Source organism: Lithobates pipiens, unplaced genomic scaffold (genome assembly GCF_037356315.1).
Source record: "Lithobates pipiens isolate NorthernLeopardFrog02 unplaced genomic scaffold, aLitPip1_a1.2 Scaffold_35, whole genome shotgun sequence".
Classification (NCBI taxonomy): domain Eukaryota; kingdom Metazoa; phylum Chordata; class Amphibia; order Anura; family Ranidae; genus Lithobates; species Lithobates pipiens.
In genome coordinates this window covers 2,249,789-2,268,875 of record NW_027507811.1, presented here as the reverse complement: position 1 = coordinate 2,268,875, position 19,087 = coordinate 2,249,789, and the positions used below count along the sequence as shown (strand labels likewise).

General features: G+C 48.3%; 2 protein-coding genes across 4 annotated transcripts in view; both read left to right on the top strand.

Annotated features, from left to right (window-relative positions):
- The window catches only part of LOC143955878 (uncharacterized), a 201,633-nt gene that overhangs the window by 153,794 nt on the left and 28,752 nt on the right, over nt 1-19,087 (top strand). The gene's annotated exons all lie outside the window — the stretch shown is intronic.
- Nucleotides 7,408-9,507, top strand: LOC143955794 (uncharacterized). Its single transcript, XM_077465915.1, has one exon. The coding sequence runs from the start codon at nt 7,862-7,864 to the stop codon at nt 9,218-9,220; it is 1,359 nt and encodes a 452-aa protein (XP_077322041.1). The 5' UTR covers nt 7,408-7,861; the 3' UTR covers nt 9,221-9,507.

The following is a 19,087-nucleotide window of genomic DNA, read 5'->3' as shown; positions in this document are numbered from 1 at the left end:
AGATTTTTGCCACCCAAATGTATTATTTTAAATTTTTAAGTTATTGAAGTTATTGCCCTGCTTAGCTTAGTATCATCCACAAATACAGAGATTGGACTGTTTCCCCCATCCCCATCCTCCAGGTCATTTATGAACAAATTACATAGTGTGATGAGTCTGAGGCATTATGGGTAGAACTGCATACAGATGTGCGTAGTTCAAAGTTAATCATTGGAGTTTGTTATAGACCACCCAATGTTAATGAGGAGGTGGAGACTCAGCTCCTTGCACAGATAGAAAGGGCTGCAAGGGCTGGGACAGTGATAATAATGGGGGATTTTAACTACCCAGAAATGGACTGGAGTAATAGCACTGCTGGGACAGTTAAAGGGCAAAAATTTGTAAACATATTACAGGACAATTTTATGGTCCAGTTTATTGAGGCCCCAACTAGGAATGATGTTCTGTTGGACCTGGTAATCTCAAACCATGCAGAACGTATTACTAATGTTCAGATAAAGGAACATCTGGGTAGCAGTGACCATAACATGATTTCATTTGATATTCGCTGTAAGCAAAAATCACATACGGGAAAGATAAAAACGCTTAATTTCAAGAGAGCAAATTTTCCAAGGATGAGGGCTGCTCTCCAGGACTTAGACTGGGAGAGAATATTGGCACCAATGGGCACAGAACAGAAATGGGAATTCTTCAAAAAGCTTGTTTGTGATCTCACGGCAAAGTATATTCCCATGGGCAATACGTTTTAAAGGTTAAAAATAAAACCTATGTGGCTCACGGCCAAAGTTAAATAAGCTTTAAACTATAAAAAAAGAACTTTCAAAAAATATAAAAATGAAGGAACGCTAGTGTCATTTAAATGTTACAAGGAATATAACAGAATATGTAAAAAGGAAATCAAGGATGCAAAAATTCAAAATGAAAGACAGATTGCAAAAGACAGTAGGACAAACCCCAAAAAATTCTTCAAATATATTAATAGTAAAAAGGTTAAGTCTGAGCATGTAGGCCCTTTGCAAAATAATCTGGAGTGGGTGACTGGGGACCAAGAGAAGGATAACTTATTAAATACTTTCTTCAGCTCTGTGTATACAAAGGAACATGGGGGAGCTCATGTCCATAATGGGGGTGGTAGTGACACAGCCCCAAATCCACAATGGCTCATGAGTGATATGGTCCAGAAATATTTGGACAGAATAAAGGTGGATAAAGCACCTGGACCTGATGGCATTCACCCACGGATCCTAAAAGAATTGAGCTCTGTAATTTCAAAGCCATTGTATCAAATTTTTAGGGACTCATTAATGACAGGAATAGTACCACTGGATTGGCACAGGGCCAATGTGGTGCCTATATTTAAAAAGGAAACAAAGTCTTTACCAAGTAATTATAGACCTGTTAGTTTAACTTCTCTAGTTGGGAAGATACTGGAGGGATTAATAAAAGACCACATAGATGAGTTCTTGCAGGAAAAAAATATTTTAAGCAACAGACAGCATGGATTCATGAAAGACCGAAGTTGTCAGACAAACCTGATTTCTTTTTATGAGGTGGTAAGTAAAACCTTGGACAGAGGAGTGGCTGTGGATGTGGTATACTTGGACAGAGGAGTGGCTGTGGATGTGGTATACTTGGACAGGAGTGGCTGTGGATGTGGTATACTTGGACAGAGGGGTGGCGGTGGACGTGGTATACTTGGACAGAGGGGTGGCGGTGGATGTGATATATTTGGATTTTGCAAAAGCATTCGATACAGTTGCGCACACACGGCTCATGTGTAAGGTAAAGTCTACAGGTTTGGAAACATCAGTTTGTAGATGGACAGAAAACTGGCTAAAAGACAGAATTCAGAGAGTCGTGGTTAATGATTCTTACTCTGAATGGTGTAAGGTTATCAGTGGTGTACCCCAAGGTTCCATGCTGGGACCCTTACTTTTTAATATCTTTATAAATGATATTGGTTCTGGGATCAAAAGTAACATTTCCGTCTTTGCAGATGACACCGAGCTATGCAGTGGAATAACGTCCTTACAGGATGTCACCAATTTACCAGCCGACCTCAATGCTCTGTCTAATTGGGCGACTATGTGGCAGATGAGGTTTAATGTTGAGAAATGTAAAGTTCTGCACTTGGGGGCTAAGAATATGCATCATACATACTAGGGGAAGTACAACTAGGGGGATCCATAGTGGAGAAGGATCTGGGGGGATCCATAGTGGAGAAGGATCTGGGGGTTTTGGTAGATCATAAGCTCGATAATAACATGCAATGCCAAGCTGCTGTTTCCAAAGCGAGCAAAGTCCTTTCTTGTATAAGAGAGGTATGGACTCCAGAGAGAGAGATCTCATCTGTACAAATCATTAGTAAGACCTCATCTGGAATATGCAGTTCAGTTTTGGGCTCCAGTTCTCAAAAAGGATATCGGGGAACTGGAGAAAGTGCAGAGAAGGGCAACCAAACTGATAAGAGGCATGGAGGAGCTCAGCTATGAGGAAAGATCAGAGGAACTGAATTTATTCTCTCTTGATAAGAGGAGATTAAGGCCGCGTACACACGGGCGGACTGTTCGCCCAACCTTGTTCGGCAAACAGTTTCATCAAACAGTCCGCTCAAAATTTGCATGAGCGGACTTGCCCACACACGAGCGGACTGTTTGACGAACAAGGTTGGGCAAACAGTTCGCTCAACTTTTGAAATGAACGGACTCGCCCACGTAAGGCGGAGGCAAATCCGCCCATTTCGAGCGCGTGTACAGGTAGGCGGGGCCCGAGAAGGAGACGTCGCGGGCTCCGCCGCCTGGAATGGGCTTAAAGGGGAACCCCAACGCCGAAAAAAATCGGCGTGGGGGTTCCCCCCAAGTCCACACCAGACCCTTGTCCGAGCACGCTACCCGGCCGGCCAGGAAAGGGGGGCGAGCGAGCGCGCCCCCCCTCCTGAGCCGTACCAGGCCGCGTGCCCTCAACATGGGGGGTGCCTTGGGGAAGGGGGGGCCGCGCGGCCCCCCCACCCCAAAGCACCTTGTCCCCATGTTGATGAGGACAAGGGCCTCTTCCCGACAACCCTGGCCGTTGGTTGTCGGGGTCTGCGGGCGGGGGGCTTATCGGAATCCGGGAGCCCCCTTTAAGAAGGGGGCCCCGGATACCGGCCTCCCACCCTATGTGAATGAGTATGGGGTACAATGTACCCCTACCCATTCACCTGTGAACTAAAGTACAATAAAAAACACAACACAGAGAAAAAATATTTTATTGCACAGCTCCGGGGGTCTTCGGGGGTCTTCTCGCCGGACTCCTCCGCTATGTGTGTGTAGCTCTTTTGCTAGCGGAAGAGTCCGGCTTTCTTCCTCCCCGCCGCCGGCCTCTTCTCCCGACTTCGGGGGTCTTGTCCCCCTCTTCGGTTCTTCTGCCGGGCCACCGCGCCTGGTCCGGTGGCCCGGTCTTCTGTCGCCGTCTTCCGTTCTTCTGTCGCCGCCTTCGGTTCTTCTGCCGGGCCACCGCGCCTTCTTGTAGCTCTTTTACAGGCGGTGGCCCGGTCTTCTGTCGCCGCTGTCATCGCCGCCGCCGCCGCCTTCCGTTCTTGTTCTTCTTCTTGTTCTTCTTCTCCTGGAGATGTTGACTCGACGAGCTCTCCGGCCGGAATGCCAGAGCCGCGCTGTGCGGTCACTTATATAGTGACAATGGGGCGGTGTCACATGGTATATGTCACATGGGTTGGTCACATGGTGACCCCGCCCCCTTACGATGTCATAGTCCCCATGTGACATCAACCCATGTGACCAACCCATGTGACATATACCATGTGACACCGCCCCATTGTCACTATATAAGTGGCAGCGGAGCGTGTCCCTGGCATTCCGGCCGGAGAGCTCGTCGAGTCAACATCTCCAGGAGAAGAAGAAGAACAAGAAGAAGAACAAGAACGGAAGGCCGCGGCGAGGACAGCGGCGACAGAAGACCGGGCCACCGCCTGTAAAAGAGCTACAAGAAGGCGCGGTGGCCCGGCAGAAGAACCGAAGGCGGCGACAGAAGAACGGAAGACGGCGACAGAAGACCGGGCCACCGGACCAGGCGCGGTGGCCCGGCAGAAGAACCGAAGAGGGGGACAAGACCCCCGAAGTCGGGAGAAGAGGCCGGCGGCGGGGAGGAAGAAAGCCGGACTCCTCCGCTAGCAAAAGAGCTACACACACATAGCGGAGGAGTCCGGCGAGAAGACCCCCGAAGACCCCCGAAGACCCCCGGAGCTGTGCAATAAAATATTTTTTCTCTGTGTTGTGTTTTTTATTGTACTTTAGTTCACAGGTGAATGGGTAGGGGTACATTGTACCCCATACTCATTCACATAGGGTGGGAGGCCGGTATCCGGGGCCCCCTGCCCGCAGACCCCGACAACCAACGGCCAGGGTTGTCGGGAAGAGGCCCTTGTCCTCATCAACATGGGGACAAGGTGCTTTGGGGTGGGGGGGCCGCGCGGCCCCCCCTTCCCCAAGGCACCCCCCATGTTGAGGGCACGCGGCCTGGTACGGCTCAGGAGGGGGGGCGCGCTCGCTCGCCCCCCTTTCCTGGCCGGCCGGGTAGCGTGCTCGGACAAGGGTCTGGTGTGGACTTGGGGGGAACCCCCACGCCGATTTTTTTCGGCGTTGGGGTTCCCCTTTAAGCCCATTCCAGGCGGCGGAGCCCGCGACGTCTCCTTCGCGGGCCCCGCCTACCTGTACACGCGCTCGAAATGGGCGGACTTTCCGAGCGGGAACAGTCCGCTCATTTCGAAAGTACAGCGGACAAGCCCACACACGGGCGGACTGTTCGCTCAAACACAGTTTCAGCGGACAGTTTTTCGGAATTTCCGAAAGACTTTGTCCGTCCAACTGTCCGCTGAAACTGTCCGCTGAAAGCCCACACACGAGCGGACTGTCCGCCCAAACACTGTTCAGCGGACAAGGTTGGGCGAACAGTCCGCCCGTGTGTACGCGGCCTTAGGGGGGATTTGATCAACATGTACAAATGTATAAGGGGTCCATATAGGGAACTTGGTGTCGAGTTATTCACTTTACAGTCAACAAAGTGGACAAGGGGGCACTCTTTACGTCTAGAGGTTTTTATCTCCAAATACGGAAAGGTTTCTTCACAGTAAGAGCTGTGAAAATGTGGAATAGACTCCCTGCAGAGGTGGTTATGGCCAGCTCAGTAGATTGCTATAAGGCCTGGATTATTTCCTAAGTGTACGTAATATAACTGGGTACTTACATTTATAAGTAAAGTTGATCCGGGGAAAATCTGATTGCCTCTCGGGGGATCAGGAAGGAATTTTTTCCCCTGCTTTAGCAAATTGGATCATGGCTCTGCTGGGGTTTTTTGCCTTCCTCTGGATCAACTGTGGGTATAGAATTGGGTATATGGGCTGGTATATTTATTATATATTTGTTTTTTTTTGGTTGAACTGGATGGACTTGTGTCTTTTTTCAACCTGACTAACTATGTAACATAGGATTAGTCCCAGCACAGAACCCTGGGGGACCCCACTACCCACCCCGACCATTCCGACTACTCCCCATTTATCACCACCCTCTGAACTCGCCCTTGTAGCCAGTTTTCAATCCATGTACTCACCCTATGGTCCATGCCAACCCACCTTATTTTGTACAGTAAACGTTTATGGGGAACTGTGTCAAGTCCCTTTGCAAAATCCAGATACACCACGTCTACGGCCTTCCTTTATCTAGATACACCACGTCTACGGGCCTTCCTTTATCCAGATACACCACGTCTACGGGCCTTCCTTTATCTAGATACACCACGTCTACGGGTCTTCCTTTATCTAGATACACCACCTCTACGGGCCTTCCTTTATCTAGATACACCACGTCTACGGGCCTTCCTTTATCTAGATACACCACGTCTACAGGCCTTCCTTTATCTAGATACACCACCTCTACGGGCCTTCCTTTATCTAGATACACCACGTCTACGGCCTTCCTTTATCTAGATACACCACGTCTACGGGCCTTCCTTTATCTAGATACACCACCTCTACGGGCCTTCCTTTATCTAGATACACCACGTCTACGGCCTTCCTTTATCTAGATACACCACGTCTACGGGCCTTCCTTTATCCAGATACACCACGTCTACGGGCCTTCCTTTATCTAGATACACCACGTCTACGGGCCTTCCTTTATCCAGATACACCACATCTACAGGCCTTCCTTTATCTAGATACACCACGTCTACGGGCCTTCCTTTATCTAGATACACCACGTCTACGGGCCTTCCTTTATCTAGATACACCATGTCTACGAGCCCTCCTTTATCTAGATACACCACGTCTACGGGCCTTCCTTTATCTAGATATGCCACATCTACAGGCCTTCCTTTATCTAGATACACCATGTCTACAGGCCTTCCTTTATCTAGATACACCACGTCTACGGGCCTTCCTTTATCTAGATACACCACGTCTACGGGCCTTCCTTTATCTATATACACCACGTCTACAGACCTTCCTTTATCTAGATACACCACGTCTACGAGCCTTCCTTTATCCAGATACACCACGTCTACGGGCCTTCCTTTATCCAGATACACCACGTCTACGGGCCTTCCTTTATCCAGATACACCACGTCTACGGGCCTTCCTTTATCTAGATACACCACGTCTACGGGCCTTCCTTTATCTATATACACCACGTCTACAGACCTTCCTTTATCTAGATACACCACGTCTACGGGCCTTCCTTTATCAAGATACACCACGTCTACGGGCCTTCCTTTATCCAGATACACCACGTCTACGGGCCTTCCTTTATCCAGATACACCACGTCTACGGGCCTTCCTTTATCTAGATACACCACGTCTACGGGCCTTCCTTTATCCAGATACACCACATCTACGGGCCTTCCTTTATCTAGATACACCACATCTACGGGCCTTCCTTTATCTAGATACACCACGTCTACGGGCCTTCCTTTATCCAGATACACCACGTCTACGGGCCTTCCTTTATCTAGATACACCACGTCTACGGGCCTTCCTTTATCTAGATACACCACGTCTACGGGCCTTCCTTTATCTAGATACACCACGTCTACGGGCCTTCCTTTATTGAGATGGGAACTCACCTCCTCATAGAAGGTTAGTATATTGGTTTGGCAAGAACGATTCTTCATGAATCCATGCTGATTACTGCTAATGATAGCGTTCTCATTACTAAAATCTTGTATATAGTCCCTTATCATCCCCTCCAAGAGCTTGCATACTATTGATGTTAGGCTTACTGGTCTGTAGTTCCCAGGGATATATCTTGGTTAAATATTGGTGCTACATTGGCTTTTCTCCAATCACCTGGTACCATTCCAGTCAGTAAACTGTTTGCAAAAATTAGAAACAATGGTCTGGCAATTACTTGACCGAGTTCCTTAAGGGCCCTCGGGTACAAATCATCTGGTCCCAGTGACTTATTAATGTTAAGTTTTTCAAGTCTATTGCTAATTCTGTCCTCTGTTAGCCATGGAGGTGCTTCCTGTGATGTGTCATGGGATTAAACACTGCAGTTTTGATTACTGAAGCCCCCCGATTCCTAGTAACCAGATTCCCTTCATCATTCTTTATGGGACCAATATGATTTGACCTCCCTTTATTACTATTTATATACTTAAAGATTTTATTTTCAATTTTTTTTACTATGTGCCTTTCATGTTCTATTTTACATGTTGATAATAATGTGATAACATCCTCCCATCTTTTTCAGTTACCCAATGATGGTGGTCTTCAGGATCAATCCAGTCTCCATCTTGGTTGGTTAGGGGAAGCAATCTACTCCTGTCTAGTAATAATCTTTGTATTTCTATTTTAGTAGATGGACGGGAGATGAGGAAAACCTCAGAGGATTGTCTCACTTTGTCTCCAGACTGTAAAGTAGAAGATGAGGACATCACACAGTATAGTCCAGGAGAAAACCCGACTACCTCAAATGTCCATCCGGCACCACACAGTGTAGATGGACCATCGTATTCCTCTTATCCTGAGGAACCTCAGACTGTGCGGGACGGTGCCGCACCATCGTATTCCTCTTATCCTGAGGAACCTCAGACTGTGCGGGACGGTGCCGGACCATCGTATTCTTCTCATCCTGAGGAACCTCAGACTGTGCGGGACGGTGCCGGACCATCGTATTCCTCTTATCCCGAGGAACCTCAGACTGTGAGGGACGGTGCCGGACCATCGTATTCCTCTTATCCCGAGGAACCTCAGACTGTGCGGGACGGTGCCGGACCATCGTATTCCTCTTATCCCGAGGAACCTCAGACTGTGCGGGACGGTGCCGGACCATCGTATTCCTCTTATCCTGAGGAACCTCAGACTGTGCGGGACGGTGCCGGACCATCGTATTCCTCTTATCCTGAGGAACCTCAAACTGTGATTGACGGTGCCATCCTTACAAAACGTAAGAGGTTTTCCTGTAATGAGTGCGGAAAGTGTTTCCGTTCTAACTACGATCTTAAGGTGCATAAAAGATCTCACACCAGAGAGAAGCCATATTCCTGTGCTAATTGCGGGAAGTGTTTCTATTCAAAATCCCATCTTAATGTTCATAAAATATATCACACAGATGAGAAGCCGTATTCCTGTCCCGACTGTGGGAAATGTTTTCCAACGCAGTCCAATCTGAACACACATCAGAGATCTCATACAGGGGAGAAGCCGTATTCCTGTCCTAAATGTGGGAAAAGTTTTTTAAATAAATCAAGGGTTGTCACACATCAGAGATCTCACACGGGGGAGAAGCCATTTTCCTGTCTTGAGTGCGGGAAATGTTTTTCAGATAAGTCCATTCTTTATAGACATCAGAGATTACACACGGGGCAGAAACCGTATTCGTGTTCCGAATGTGGAAAATATTTTTCACAGAAAAGCAATCTTTACATACATCAGAGATTGCACACAGGTGGGAAGCTGTATTCCTGCCCTAAGTGCGGGAAATGTTTTTCATGTAAGTCCCATCTTTATTCACATCAGATATCTCACACGGGGGAGAAGCTTCATTCCTGTCCTGAATGTGGGAAAAGTTTTGCCTATAAATCCAGGCTTGTCATACATCAGAGCTCTCACAAGGGGGAGAAGCCACTTCCCTGTCCTGAGTCTGGGAATTGTCAGTCACAGAAGTCCTCTGTTTACAGTCATCTGAGATTGGACACGGAGGAGAACGAACTTTCCTGGTCTGAGTGAGGGAATTGTTCCTCACTGAAGTCCGGTCTTCCTGTACATCAGGGGGTCCCACACAACCCTTGAGGTGTATTAGTGAGTGCGGGAAATGTCTTGTATATGAATGTTGCTGGACATTTGGGGAAGAAGCACACCCTGATATACACCTCAGATATACTCCATGGCTGATCTTCATCATGGAAGAAACAGTTGATAAGGAGATCAGAGATCACCAAAGACATGGATGAAGTGTTGTACCGTGTCGGCCATTGATAGCAGGAGAAAAATAAAAATGGAGTCATTACCTCTCATTGGCTGAGTACATTTTGTGGTATGGAGACTTAGAGGTCTATTATTCTCTTGCAAGAGGTCTGTTTTCTCAAGTCGTCTTCCAGGACGAAACACGTTAACCCCCCCCCCACTTAAAAGGCGGTCGTCTAGGGCTTTTAAAATAAAAATGGAGTCATTACCTCTCGTTAGCTGAGTACATTTTGTACATTTTGTGTAAAAACAGATAGAGGTCTATTTTAAAAAAATAAAAACGAATATAAAAAGTTGGGCTGTATTTTATTTCTTGATCTTCTTGATGATTTCCTATGATTATTGGCTCCATCTAGGGATCATAATGTTGTGTTGCACCATTTTTACTAATGGAGGTACAGTATTTCAGGAAAAAATACCACATTATAGCCATTAGATGGAGCTAAAGATCAAAGGAAAGCACTGTGTTCATTAAATTACGGACAGGATTTTTCATGGCTGGGCAAATGCTTCGCACCTTTTTTTATAAGATAGACTCCTTAGTTTCCTTCAGCAGACATGGATTGCTACAAATAACTGAGATCATCCTCATGCACTTTTGCAATTGATGGTAATCTGACCAATCCCCAGGTAAGGTGGCTTGGCAGGGTGATTGGATCAGCCCATACATTTTGTGGAGCCTGACCAGTAGGGATAAGCCTTGTTTGGTTCGCACCGGAACTTTCGGAACCAAATAACGAACCCTATTGAAATCTATGAGACTCGAACTGAAGGCTTCTATGCAAGTAATTGGGCATATGATTGTTATGAGGGTCTGGGTACTGGCCTGTGGGACATGTATCAATGAAAAAATGTTAGTAAAAAACTTAATTTATTGATGCTTAAAGTGAGAGAATGAGAAATAACAATAAAAAATAAAAATTATTTTCAATATAGTACCTGGAGGGTCCCCTTATGCCGCGTACACACGAGCGGACTTTTCAACATCCAAAGTCCGACGGACTGATTCCGTCAGACTATTCGATCGTGTGTGGGCTGCAACGGACTTTTGATTCGCCAAAGTCTGACAGACTTTAGAAAATGGAACATGCTTCAAATTTTTCCGACGGAACTCCGCCGGACCCGGTCCCTTTGAAAAATTTGCTTGTGTGTATGCTATTCCGACGGACTAAAACAGCTATTGGCTACTGGCTATGAACTTCCTTATTCGAGTCCAGTCGTACGTCATCACGTTCGAATCCATCGGAGTTTAGTGTGATTGTGTGTGGCCAAGTCCGCTCAGTCGAAAAGTCCGTCAGAACTCTGTCGGAACTCCGGCAGAACTCCTTCGGAAGTCTGTCGGACATAAGTCCTCTCGTGTGTACGGGGCTTTAGTCAACCTGTAAAGTGGCACATCTGTACCATGTATAGAACCTGCTGCAGCAACAATTGCATTTATAAAGCCCCAAAAAATTTAATTTTCCCTGTAAGCTTTCTTTATTTTGTAAAAAATGGCTTGTGGGTCCAGTCTGTATGATGAGGCCGCAATGTAGTGCACTGGGAACAAGATTAGAGAATTTTTGGAAAAATTCTGGTGTCTCTTCGGCAGACTTTGGATAGAAGTAACAGGTGCAGAGAAACTGGGCTTTGGGTGTTGGTGGCGCCTTCACACCATAACCCTATAGAGGTACTCTTGATGACAGCAAGCATTGGCCTTGCTGTCAGAAATTGTAATGATATGCACCCGTCAAACAGGTGCGGAAAAATTCGTCTTTGGGTGCTAATTGTGCCCATGAAACCTACACCAAAAATATTCTTCCAGATGAAATCAACACCCACAACTCTAGGCAGCCTAGAAGTCTTGCAGAGATTCCACATCCCAAAAACACTTAATCAACGACATCCGCATCAGGGGCTTCATACAGTAGCTGCTGGTAATCCAGGACTGATTAATTTTGATAAATGTCAGCCGGTCCACAGAGTCTGTGGACAGACGTGCTCTATTATCAGTAACAAAACCTCTGGCAACACTGAATGCCCATTCAGAAAGCATGCTGGATGCAGGGCAACCCAACAGCTCAATTACATACTGGGCAAGTTCTGGCCAGTGGTCTAGTCTCATGGCTCAGTGACCCAGTGAATAGTCAACTGGAAAGCTCTCCATCTCTGTTTTCGCCAGCACTGTGTCTTGGCCTAGGCTGACAAAGTGACTGGCATGGGTGGTCTCCACTTGGCTGGGCTCGGGCAGGGGGGCGGTCTCTGCGCGGCTGTGCTTGGGCGGTCTTCGCTTGGCTGTGTTTGGGCGGGGGAGGCGGTCTTGGCTGTGCTCGTCGGGGGGGGGGGGGCGTTCTCCACTGTGCTGTGCTCGAGCGGGAGAGCAGGCGGTCTTGACTCACCTCGGCTTGGCTGGGCTCGGGCTGAGTGACGGTCACAGAGATGTAAGTAATGATAACCGGCAAATGTTTTGGAAGAAGGATTCTTATCATGTTAGAGAAGATGCTGACCATGTCCGCAGCCTCTGACCATTTTCGCAGTCTCTGATCATGTCAGCAGCCTCTGACCATGTCAGCAACCTCTGACCATGTCCGCAGCCTCTGACCATTTCCGCAGCCCCTGACCATGTCCCCAGCATCTGACCATGTCCGCAGTCTACAATTATCTCTTGTATCATGTCTGCAGTCTCTGACCATCTTCTGTATCATGTCTGCAGTCTCTGACCATCTACTGTATCATGTCCGCAGTCTCTGACCAACTCCTGAGAGCTCTAGTAGGAAGAGGTGGAGCCTAAAGAGGAAGGGGTGGGGTTTACAGATGAAGGGGTGGATCTTAAACAGCTACTATGACAAGCTTGCATGTAGATGCTGGGCATGAGGGTGGCAGTGACTGTATTTTATGTTCCATAGAATCCGAATAGGACACTATAGTACACTAACTGTCTAATAGCACTGAATAGAGCCGTGTTCTATTGATATCACACTACAAATGGCCGCTATTGAAAGAGAATACTTTTACAGTGTGGGGGCGGGACTGAGAGCAATGAGCCATGATTGGATAGAGTCATCATTACTTTCTCCAAACATGGCTCTGACAGTGCTCTGTGCCCTGATTGGAAAAAGCTTTCATTGCTTCAGCCAATCAGGGCATCCAATGCACTGTGCAGCGGCGCAGTGCACTGTGGTCGTTCGGCGGGCCGAACAAACGGTTCGGACGCCCCCCAATAATATCGGGTGTTCGTTGAACGGGCGAACAGCTGGACAACTGGACTGTTATTTTCTAAATCAGCCCATCCCCCACAGCTATAAACTTTGGTATCATGTCACCCTCACTCTTAGATTGTAAGCTCCTATGATCAAGACCCTCTGATTCCTCCTGTATTCAATTGTATCGTAACTGTACTGTCTGCCCTCGTGTTGTAAAGTGATGCGCAATCTGTTGGCACTATACCGAGTTTCCCTGAAAATAAGACCTACCCCGAAAATAAGACCTAGCATTATTTTTTGGGAAGGCTGCAATATAAGCCCTACCCTGAAAATAAGCCCTGGTTTAAAAAGCTTGTAAAATCCTATAATCCAGTCTATCACAGTAGTATATAATGTACAATGTGTGTGTTTCTATAATATAATTGCGGGGAAGAGAGGCTCCGGCGGGTCACAGAAGTGCAGAGCGGCGCTATAACAAAGGTATTCGGCACAATTGTAGCGGTCAGAGGTATAGGAGACCGCAATGCAGGTTTCAAGTACGGGACAGCAGACAAGGAGGCTGAAACAAAGACCGGCTTTATTAAACAGTAAGATATAATGGCCGGAGGAGGAGGATAACAGTATTAACAATTCACAGTAGTTTACAGTAAGGCTAACTGGAATGTGGTACACAAAATGGCTTTCCCGCCAACACATGCACAGTGATACAGGCTACCCTCTTCTAATATGTCCTGCCTGATTCCCGCTTATCGGGACACGTTTCTACAACGTACTATCTCAGTAGGGACTGTACTATTCCCTATCACAATCCAGCACCGGTGCTCACTCACAGTTTGTTAGACAGCTGAAGGGTCCCTTGTCTTGGCCTCCTTCATGAGGCAGGTGAAGTCCAGTTCCTAGTGCTGCAGCTTGCCCGTCTGGGACGGATGGATGAACACAGATGCGGCCCAAAATCACCACAGCTCTCTCTCTCTGCCCGAGGTGCCCGATCTTTAGCTGGATACTGCGACTCTTTATCCACACAAAGTCTCCCTCTCCTCAGGGCAGACTTGACTTTTCCTCAGCTCCGCACAGGAATTCCTCAGCTGCCCACACACTCCTCACAGTTCTCTCTCACTGCCACTTCCTGTTTCCTCTCCTCTGAAGGGTGGGCAGCAACAGTGACATCTTGTGGCTAAACTGGAAATAGCAGGCTGTATATATTATAGATGGAACACAGTGCAATATAGTTCAGTAATCCTAGGGGCTGACCCCTACATGCCTCCCCGCTTAAAGGTGGCCGTCCTCGGCCTTGCTATATAGTCCATGGGGAAGAAAAGGGTTAAATCAATCTTTAACGGCAGCACAACATTGTTCATAATACATACAGTTAGACCAAATAAACTGATCAGCATTGTACCTGTTTGGTGGAACCCCTGCAGTAGACCTACTAGATCTCCGAAGGTCTTGTCTTTCTGTTAGGACTTGTCCTTCCTCCCTTGGAGCTGGTACTGGTTCTATAACAGGGGCTTCATCACGTGCAGAGTCAGGAACAATCCACCAGTCTTCAATATTATTCCCATCGGAAATGACAAATTCTGAGGAAGGGGCAGGGAGTGGTGTCCTCTGTGCAGGTATCCGATCTTCTGACCGACATGGCCGTAGCATATTCCTATGTAGAACCCTTGAAGCCGACTCCCCATTCTCAACACGAACTTCGTAAACTGGACCATTGGGATACACTCTCTTGATCACTTTGTACGGCTGTACCTCCCAACGCTCACTCAACTTGCCTCTGGGCCGTTTCTCTCGAACCAGCACCCGGTCTCCAGGTTGCAACGGAATCTCTTGGATGGGAGGACGGTCAGTATAAGTCTTTTCTTGCAATCTCTGGCCTACTAACCGGCAGATGGTCTGGAGTCGCTTGCGGTGTTCTTTCACCCATGAGGTGGTTGATCGCTCTATCACATCTTCTGGCTGTTCCAAATTCAATTCGACAATTTCTCGTCCGGCTCTACCGAACAGTAGCATGTATGGGGTATAGCCGGTGGTAGTGTGGACACGATTATTGTAGGCCCAGACTAATTCAGGCAGATAGTCTGGCCAGTGTGTCTTTTTGTCCTCCTCTAAGGTCCTCAGCATCTGAAGCAAAGTCCGATTAAAGCGCTCACAGGCCCCATTCCCTTGGGGATGATATGGAGTTGTCCTGGATTTTCCAATGCCATACAGTCGGTGTAACTCCTCCATCACTTTCCCTTGAAAGCATGCTCCTTGATCTGAGTGAATCCGTTTCGGGCATCCATAGACCCGGATGAAATCTTGACAGATGGCCCGAGCTGCAGACTCAGCCGTCTGGTCCCGAGTTGGAGTGACCACTGCAAACTTGGAGAAGTGGTCAATCATGACCAGGCAGTATTGTGGGCCTCTGGCTGACTGTCCCACGAGGAGATAATCTATCAGCAATACCTCCAGCGGTTCCTTGGTCTGTATGGGCTGTATGGGTGCCCTCTGCTCTGTGCTTTTAGTAAGCTCACACACTCTACACTGTCGGCAGACTTCTTCAACTACGACCTCCAGTCGTGGACAATACACATAACGCTGCAGCCACTGGTAAGTTTTGACTGGCCCGAAATGAGCTCCAAATTCATGAGCTTCCCTGGCTATCTCTAGTGCCAGACTCCTTGGTATGACAACCTGCCATCTTGCCTCCAGATCGGCAGGCTGCTGCCACTTGCGGTATAGAACAGCTCCATGAACCTCTAGTCTGTCCCATTGATGTAGAATTGACTTCATCTCAGCATCAAGATCAGCCCTTTCCTCTCTGTCTGGTTTTCTTTGCCGAGCCACCCAACCTTTTATCTGTCGCAGTCCAATGTCTTCATCTTGTATTCGCCCCCATTCCTCATTAGTTCTTGCTAATGCCTTAGGCAGGGACCGGGCCTCCCCGCTTGTCTGTGCTGCGACTGCTGGAGGTGTAAACTTGCGGAAGTCTGGAATTTCATCCTCTTCCTTTTGTTCATCAAGCTCTCCCAATGGAGTTTCAAAAGTAACCCTCGACAGACCATCAGCATTGGTATTCTCTGTAGCAGAGCGATAGCGAATTGAGAAGTCATACTTTGCAAGGCGAGCTGCCCAACGTTGCTCCAGGGCTCCCAGTCTAGCAGTATCCAGATGGGCCAGGGGATTGTTATCAGTCCGTACAAAGATTTTAGCCCCTGTAAGGTAACCGGCAAACTTCTCTGTCATGGCCCACACCAGGGCAAGGAGCTCTAGCCGGAAGGAACTATAGTTATGAGGGTTTCGCTCCGTATCCCGCAGGGACCTACTGGCATAGGCAATCACTCTTTCGTGTCCGTCCTGCATCTGTGACAACACTGCCCCGAGTCCGTAGAGACTACCGTCAGTAGATAAGAAGAATGGTTTGTCAAAATCAGCATAAGCCAAGATGGGGGCCGATGTCAGAGCCTCTTTCAAGGTCAGGAAGGCCTCCTCTTGCTTCTGTCCCCAGGGAACACTTTGACTCTTGGATTGCCCAGCAGTTCCTCTCAAAATCTCATTCAGAGGGCCCGCTATCTTTGCATAGTCTTTGATGAACCGCCGGTAGTAACCAGTCAGACCAAGGAAGGCCTTCAACTCACGCAGCGTTCTAGGCTCCGGCCATTGTTGAATGGCAGCCACTTTATTTTGGGATGGCAGCACCCCGTCTTTGGACACCGTATGGCCTAAGTACTCGATCTCCTTCTTGAAGAGATGACACTTCTTTGGCTTTATCTTCAGGCCATGGGCCCGCAGTCGCTCAAGTACCTGTCCTAATCGGGCCAAGTGTTCTTCAAAAGTAGCAGAGTACACTATAATATCATCCAAGTATATCAGGGTAGCTTCAAAATTTAGATCTCCCAGACATTTTTCCATCAGCCTCTGAAAGGTTCCTGGGGCATTAGACAGCCCAAATGGCATCCTATTAAATTCAAACAGACCCATGGGAAGTATGAATGCTGTCTTTTCCTTGTCTTGTTCAGCCACCGGTACCTGCCAGTATCCACTTGCTAAATCCAAGGTGGAGAAGTATTTAGCCCGCCCTAGGGCTGTTAGGGACTCTTCGATGCGAGGCAGAGGATATGAGTCCCGCACTGTGCACGCATTCAATCTCCGGTAATCCACACAAAATCGAATGGTGCCATCCTTCTTCTTGACAAGCACCACTGGGGCTGCCCAGGGACTTTGACTACCCCGAACCACTCCTGAATCGATCATCTGTTTCAGCAATGTCTTCACCTCTTGATACAACTTGGGTGGAATCTGTCGATATCTCTCTCGGCTTGGGGGAGTGTCCCCCGTCGGTATCTCATGTGTGATAGCATCTGTGCAACCAAAGTCATTGGCATTGCGGGCAAACGCAGCTTGATTCTCCCACAGCATGGTTTCAACTGCTCGTAAATGATCCGGACTTAGAGCTTTCACATCTATCTCCATTTGTTCCAAGATGACTGTCCCATTCCATTCTGGGGTCGGTGCCTCTGCAGGCTTTGCAGTAACTGCCAAGGTCCAAGCAGAATTGCCTATCGGAGCTAGAGTCACTTCTCCCTGACTCAGCACTTCTCCCCGATGTAGGTACACGCGAGCCAGTTCCACTCCTGGCACCAGAGAGACTTCCCGTTGTCCAACGTTTACAGCTCTTATGGGTACTCGTCCATTTTGGACTACTGCCAGTGTCCGGGCCACTAGGACATCCTGACCTAACTCTCCCAGGCCTGCAGGCTCAATGATCACCTCCATACCTTCAAGGTTGCGGGAGGTTCCCACGGGCAAAGTCAGTATAGTCTCCCGATCAGGAGGGAGGGTAAGGGTAGCCCTTCCCGGCACTCGAATATTTCCTACAGACTGATGTACTGGGACACTCTTCTGTGTCCCACAAAACCGGATTAACCGTTGAAATGCCTTTTGCGTTGGTTTGTGTGGAGTGGCATTCTTCCAATAGCCCGGCCCCCTTTTAGTGAACATAATTTGATCCAACTCTCGCAGGATATTCATGCCCATTATCACCGGTACATCTTCTTTGAAGGTTTCAGGGACCAGCAGGATACCTTTTTTTCCAACTTCCTGTCCACACAGACGTACATTCATCCATACGACACCTGTGACAGGGATTTGTTGCTGGTTAGCTGCTGTGACCCGGATCAATGTCCCCTGTTCTGGCTTGGCCAGTGCTTGAAAGTAACGGTTGAAATATGACTCAGGCATGGTCGTTACCTGTGATCCGGTGTCCACTAAACAGTTGACTGGAATGCCTTCAAACTCGGCTCTTATGGTGGGACATCCTGCAACCAGGTGTTCGGAGCTGTGCTGAGTGGCCTGACACTCTACCTCCCCCGCAGTGCGCCTCATTACTGCGGGGGCCTGAAGTTTAACGCCGGCTCTGGGCGTCTAGGCAGGTCCCTCCGGCATTCTCTAGCGAAGTGTCCTTTTTCTCCACACCGCCAGCACTGAGCCTCTCTGCGTTGTTCTCTCTGTCTGTGTGCGGGAGGCGCCCGTAGGCCTGGACTGGCCGAGCTCACTGGAGGATATTGAGGGACTCGGTAGGTGGGAATACGTGGGTAAGGATGCTCTGGTGCAGGAACCATCGAGGCAGTCTGATAAGGTTGTTGTTGCCCCAGATATGCAACCTCAGGGGGGTAGCTCAAATCCATCCGTCTCTCTATTTGCGTCAACTTCTCATGCATGAGACCCAGGGAGCTTTGTAGGTCCTGCACCACTCTAACCAGGACCTCTTCATTCTTCGCAACCCCGAGGGAGGCGGTCTGGGTCCGTATCACTCCAGAGGCATAAATTTCTTCTTTACTTCGCTCCACGGCCTCAGCCAATATTTGCCGAAAATTCAGTGTAGGGTCCACTCTGACTCGTTCCCGTAGGGCTTGTCTCAGGTGAGAGCTGTAGAGTCCCAGGATCAATTGTTCCCTCAGTATCCGGTCTGTGGATCCCATGGCGGTTATCCCGTCTGCCTCTTTTTTCTGTATCTCAGCCAGTACTTCCTGTAGAGCCGTTGCATATTGTGAGACCCCTTCATTTTCCTGCTGTACCCGGTAGAAGAACTTTGCCCGGAGGTGGCCCGCACTAGCTGTTTCACCGTATATTTCTTCTAGAAAGCGCACAATCTCTTTCAAGGTACTGCGCGTAGCTTCCGGTTGTAAGCAAACAGTTTTCCGCGCTTCACCCTCCAGGGCAGCCAAAGCAATTTCCACCTGTAGCTCTGGGCTGACATTGTAAATTCTAGCAACGCTCTGTAATCTCGTCACCCAGTCTGACAGTGACATGTTCTGGCCATCAAATTTTGGCAACAAGTTAAAAAGCATGCCCATAGGGAGGGTCCTTGTAGGGGTTCCACCATTACCTAAGGCATTCACATCAACATCAGGTACGTTGCCTTCAGCCGCCTCCATCTCTGTAACCGTACCCTGCTCGCAGCGCCACTTGT

Excerpts from the sequence above, each read along its gene's own strand:
- LOC143955794 (XM_077465915.1), top strand. The coding sequence starts at position 7,862 with ATGAGGAAAACCTCAGAGGATTGTCTCACTTTGTCTCCAGACTGTAAA.